At 38.6% G+C, this 4,551-nt stretch overlaps 1 protein-coding gene across 2 annotated transcripts; it reads left to right on the top strand.

Moving 5' to 3' along the window:
* Positions 1–2,050: 2,050 nt before the first annotated feature.
* LOC122067737 (plant UBX domain-containing protein 10-like) lies at positions 2,051–4,057 on the top strand. Of its 2 annotated transcripts, none has more exons than XM_042631580.1 (4): positions 2,051–2,772; positions 2,916–3,098; positions 3,260–3,484; positions 3,560–3,753. In XM_042631580.1, the coding sequence occupies exons 1-4, from the start codon at positions 2,152–2,154 to the stop codon at positions 3,608–3,610; spliced, it is 1,080 nt and encodes a 359-aa protein (XP_042487514.1). In that variant the 5' UTR covers positions 2,051–2,151; the 3' UTR covers positions 3,611–3,753. The 2 variants fall into 2 exon arrangements, with proteins under 2 accessions (XP_042487514.1, XP_042487513.1); XM_042631579.1 differs by having other exon boundaries at positions 2,054–2,772; positions 3,591–4,057.
* Positions 4,058–4,551: the final 494 nt, after the last annotated feature.

The following is a 4,551-nucleotide window of genomic DNA, read 5'->3' as shown; positions in this document are numbered from 1 at the left end:
GGGTAACCCAATTCATAGACAGCTAAATCAAACAAAACCCACCACTAACCACCTCTACCACAGATAAGAAATTAGTGCAATTAGTGAAAATCAGCAACAGCATAGAAAAACAAATACTTACATTGTATTCTTTCTAGACCAAGGGCCCGTTTGATAACGTTTTAAGAAACGTTTAATAAAGTTGTTTCAAAAAGCGTTTGATAAAACTATTTCGTTTCATTTGTTTTCAGAAATACAAATAGAAATTTTTACCTATTTATGGTTCAAGAAACGATCCAAGTGAAAAAAGTTCTACTTGTTTTGCTGTTTCTGGAAATGACTCATGGCTATTCTTTCGCTGGTTACTATCGACTTCCAGAAACATGACTTATCAAAGATCTTCAATTCCGTTTCTGTTTCTAGAAACAGAAATTCAGGTTTTTGTCGTTTCTTGAAACAGAAACAGCAGAAATGTTATCAAACGGGCCCTTACATTATTTCCTTGCCATAGCCATTGAACTTCCAATAGAGGTAGAATTATAGGAAGAGAGAGAGAGAGAGAGAGAGAGAGAGAGAGAGAGAGAGAGAGAGAGAGAGAGAGAGAGTCAAACTAAAAATGGGAAACTTTAGGATTTTTCTGTAAGTAAATAAACTAAATCAAGATTAGGAAATCAATTGACATGATAGAAATTAGAAAGATATAGATTTTATTTTTTTGAAACTTAATTTCAACAAAAAACTTAAATATTAAAACATTAACAAAATATAAAAGGTACCAACAATATAAAAATAAATAAAAATGATTGACAAAAAAGATAATGAAGAAGATAAGGCGTTTAAATAAGCTAGAAGAGTCAAGTAGGCAAGGGAAAGATAATCACAAAACATGAGTGCATGCACTTATATAATAGTATGATAATATGATATGATAGTATAATATATATATATATGTATATATATATTAATTTATTTATAGTTGTTATGGCTTGCTTGCTGGGCTATCCTGCATGGTCTGGGGATCCATTAGTTTATTGGGTACCTTGAAAGAAAAGAAAATCTTTATAAAACCTCATATTATGGACCTTTAGAGGGAGTGAGCGGTAAAGTTTGTTGATAATGTTAATAATAAAGTATAAAAAAGACAGGAATTGAGAGGACGAGAGCATGGATTTAGGTATTGAGGTCAGTCACTTATATTGTATGATTCGTATAAGTATTAGCCATGATCAATATCATTAATTTTTTTTTGTTAAAATCGATATCATTACCTGATCGATACAAATTGAGCAATATGATATGGATATGTTTTTTTTTTTTTTAATTAAAAATTTTTGATTGTTTTTTTTGTATGAGATCATGAATACATTTTAATTAATACCAACATTTCTTTCTTTTGATTAACTGCTAATCATTGTTGGGTGGCACATAGTGCAATTGAGTACCTTGGCCGAGATCAAGCTCCTCTCCAACGATTACCTGGGAATGCGTGTCCAATTCATCCTAGCTCTTGGATAAATTGTCCGTATTAAAAATGATCTTTTTCCCGAGGGTGGATCAGGTTCTCGTCTCATATGATCCTGATCCATACACAGAATCTACGTAAGAATAGTACAAGAATGATTCTCCCACGAGAACCTGATCCACACTCCTTTTACTCCTTAATCCCCTACTTTGTAAAATGAAAGAATATATAGTTTTTTTCAATAGGGAATGGCAAAATGTAACATTCTGATTCCCAAATCGAGAAGAACGAACCAGATGCGAAATCATAGTCCATATCTTCATTTTCGAATCCGGAGTTGCTTTTAAATTCAAAAAGAAAAGAAAAGTCGAGAAACAGAAAAGGAAAACTCTGAACTGACCGTTAATGAAGCACATACATGAAGAGGACCCGCACTTTGCACCCAAAAAAAAAACAAAAAGAAGAGGACCCGCACCCATAAAGGGCTCGTTCCTCGAAGATCTTTTGATTCTTGTAATTCGGTTGATAATGTGTCACACCGATCACTTAATATTTAAGGACCTAATTAAATTACATTTTTGGGAGTTTTAAGTAATATATAACTAACCATCCCACAGCAAACGCAACGTCTAGCTTTGGTTTAGAGAGGAGTGTTTTTCCACTCTCTTCAGTTTAAGGGGTTTCGTTACGGTAGAGAATAGAAAGTAGCAATGTCTTTCTCGATGCCGAGGGAACACGCGAGAGCAAGAGGAGTTGCCAATACTTGCAATGGTCTTGCGCGAAGGATGGTAAACCTCCCACGGAGCATTATGGGGGGATTCTCTAGGGCCATTGAACATGGTATAAGTATGATGGGAGGGGGGTCTGTAGCACCACCACCATCACCCCAACCGGCAAGTAGTAGGAGAGATCATCATCATCAGCGTCAGGAAGAAGAGAACTTGTTGCATTCGGCTGTGGCCAGAGAGCCTTCAGTTAATATTCCTGAGGAGTGGGCTTTCTTAGCCAGCTTTGAGGAGCAGTATGGTTCGTCACATCCCTTCTTCTATGCCTGCCGTTTTGCCGAGGCTCTAAAAATAGCACGAGATGACCGCAAGTTGACGTTCATGTATCTCCACTCTCCAGGTCACCCTTTTACGCCTTCTTTTTGTGGAGGTACTCTATGCTCAGAGCTGGTGGTACAGTTCCTTGATGCAAATTTTGTTTCGTGGGGTGCACTAGCAAGCAGGGGAGAGGGTTTACAGATGGCTACAGTATTGACAGTGGCCGCCTTCCCATTCTGTGCCGTAGTAGCCCCTGCCTCTGGTGATAGCATACTTGTGCTGCAACAGGTACACATCAACATATGGCATCTATCATTTTTAAGATCTAGTCATCTAGACTTGAGTTAACCATGCAAGCACCAAGAACCAAGAACTAGTGCTGGGAGCATCTTTAATTTTCATATTAATTTGTGTACTGTTTGTCTGTTTAGGTGGAGGGACCAGTCTCCCCTGCTGAGTTGGTGGAGATTCTACAGAGGGTGATGGAGGAACAAGGGTCAAGCTTCGGTGCCCCAAGCGTCAAGGACCTAGCGGAGAAGAGACCACCACAGGTTGATCGTAGGCTGCGGGAAGAACAAGATGCAGCTTATCTTGCAGCACTTCGGGTAGACCAGGTGCATATATTATTTAGGGAGAAAGAACTCTGCCTGTTGGCGCAGGTACACGCCAAAATTATATGCGTGTACCGCGACCATCGCAAGGGCCTGATGATGGATGCAAATTAAAGTGTGTCAGATGCTCAAAACTAAATTGCTTGCTTGCTTGCTGTATTTAGGAAAAGGATAGAAGCGGCAGTAGAGAGGTGCTTATAGAAGAAACAGAGTCGATCCAAAAGCCAACAGAAGCGAAGAGTACCAAGGTAAAAATTGACCGGTTCCAAGGCAATTCCGCTACCAAGCAACAGATCGTCGGTAAAGTGGAGACGGGCAAAGAAACGCAACCAAAGGAGGAAATCCTCTTTCGTGGAAAGGATCCGCCACCACAACCACAAGTTACCAAGGTACCAAATTTCTGATGTTATATGGCCCATTCAAATTGTTTCGTTTTGACGGTGTTTCCAAATTCATTCTACTAGGACTCACAAACCAGACAATTATTCCTGGCAGATACTAATAAGATTTCCTAATGGGGAAAGAAGAGAGCAGAGCTTCCTATGCACAGACAAGATCCAGTCTGTCTACAGATACATCGATTCACTAGCTTTACCTGGCATAGGAAGTTACAGATTGATATCTAGCTTCCCGAGAAAAGTTTATGGTTTCCAACAGTTGGGGATGACTCTAAAAGAAGCTGGTTTTCATCCTAGAGCAACCCTGTTTTTGGAGCTTCTTTGAACTCTGTTCTTACACCCAACAAACAGGATAAGTCTCCAGTAGGAATTTGGAGCTTTGTGTAAATTAATGTAAAGCGGTAGACCGTGATTTATCTTCCGTTGATCGAGTCCAAACAAAAGCGCAGAAATTCAGAGTGTGGGTTAGATGTGTAACAAATGAACGAGGCAAAAGTTTTTCTCGAGTGTGCGTATTCATCCTAAATTTCATCTATATCTCCATGCTAATTTTTCTACATTTAATCGGGTTTGGTGTTTTAGTGTGTATTAGATATAACGGTTTACTTTCTCTGGTGGCATCGCAATAACATTATAGTAAAAAAAAAAATTGATCCCAACTGTGTGATTATCCTGAATAATATTAACCACTGGATGTTTGACTTGAAATTGCTTCAACTTACTAATTCACATGATGTTGTTTCCTTAATCCCATCCCAGGAAGATATATACTCTATAGGATTGGCACACATGAACCTAATGTCCTCACTGATAGACTGGATTTGAAAAGGAATACAGCTGGAATCATTTGAAAGGGCAGTAATCACCTCTAGGTTGTCTGATTCCACCCATAGGTGAAAATATCCTAAATCAATTGCTTCCAAAATACCTTCCTTAATTGCTTTGGCTTCTCCGCTAATGATTGAGTATATTGGTATCAGATTCAATGCAATCAGCAGTGGAGATCCATTGTGATTACGAATGATAAAGCTTAAGGCACCTTACAGTATCACATCAGT

Source organism: Macadamia integrifolia, unplaced genomic scaffold, assembly GCF_013358625.1.
Source record: "Macadamia integrifolia cultivar HAES 741 unplaced genomic scaffold, SCU_Mint_v3 scaffold3097, whole genome shotgun sequence".
Taxonomy (NCBI): Eukaryota; Viridiplantae; Streptophyta; class Magnoliopsida; order Proteales; family Proteaceae; genus Macadamia; species Macadamia integrifolia.
Note: the sequence above shows the minus strand (reverse complement) of the source record. Positions and strands in the feature narration are given on the sequence as shown.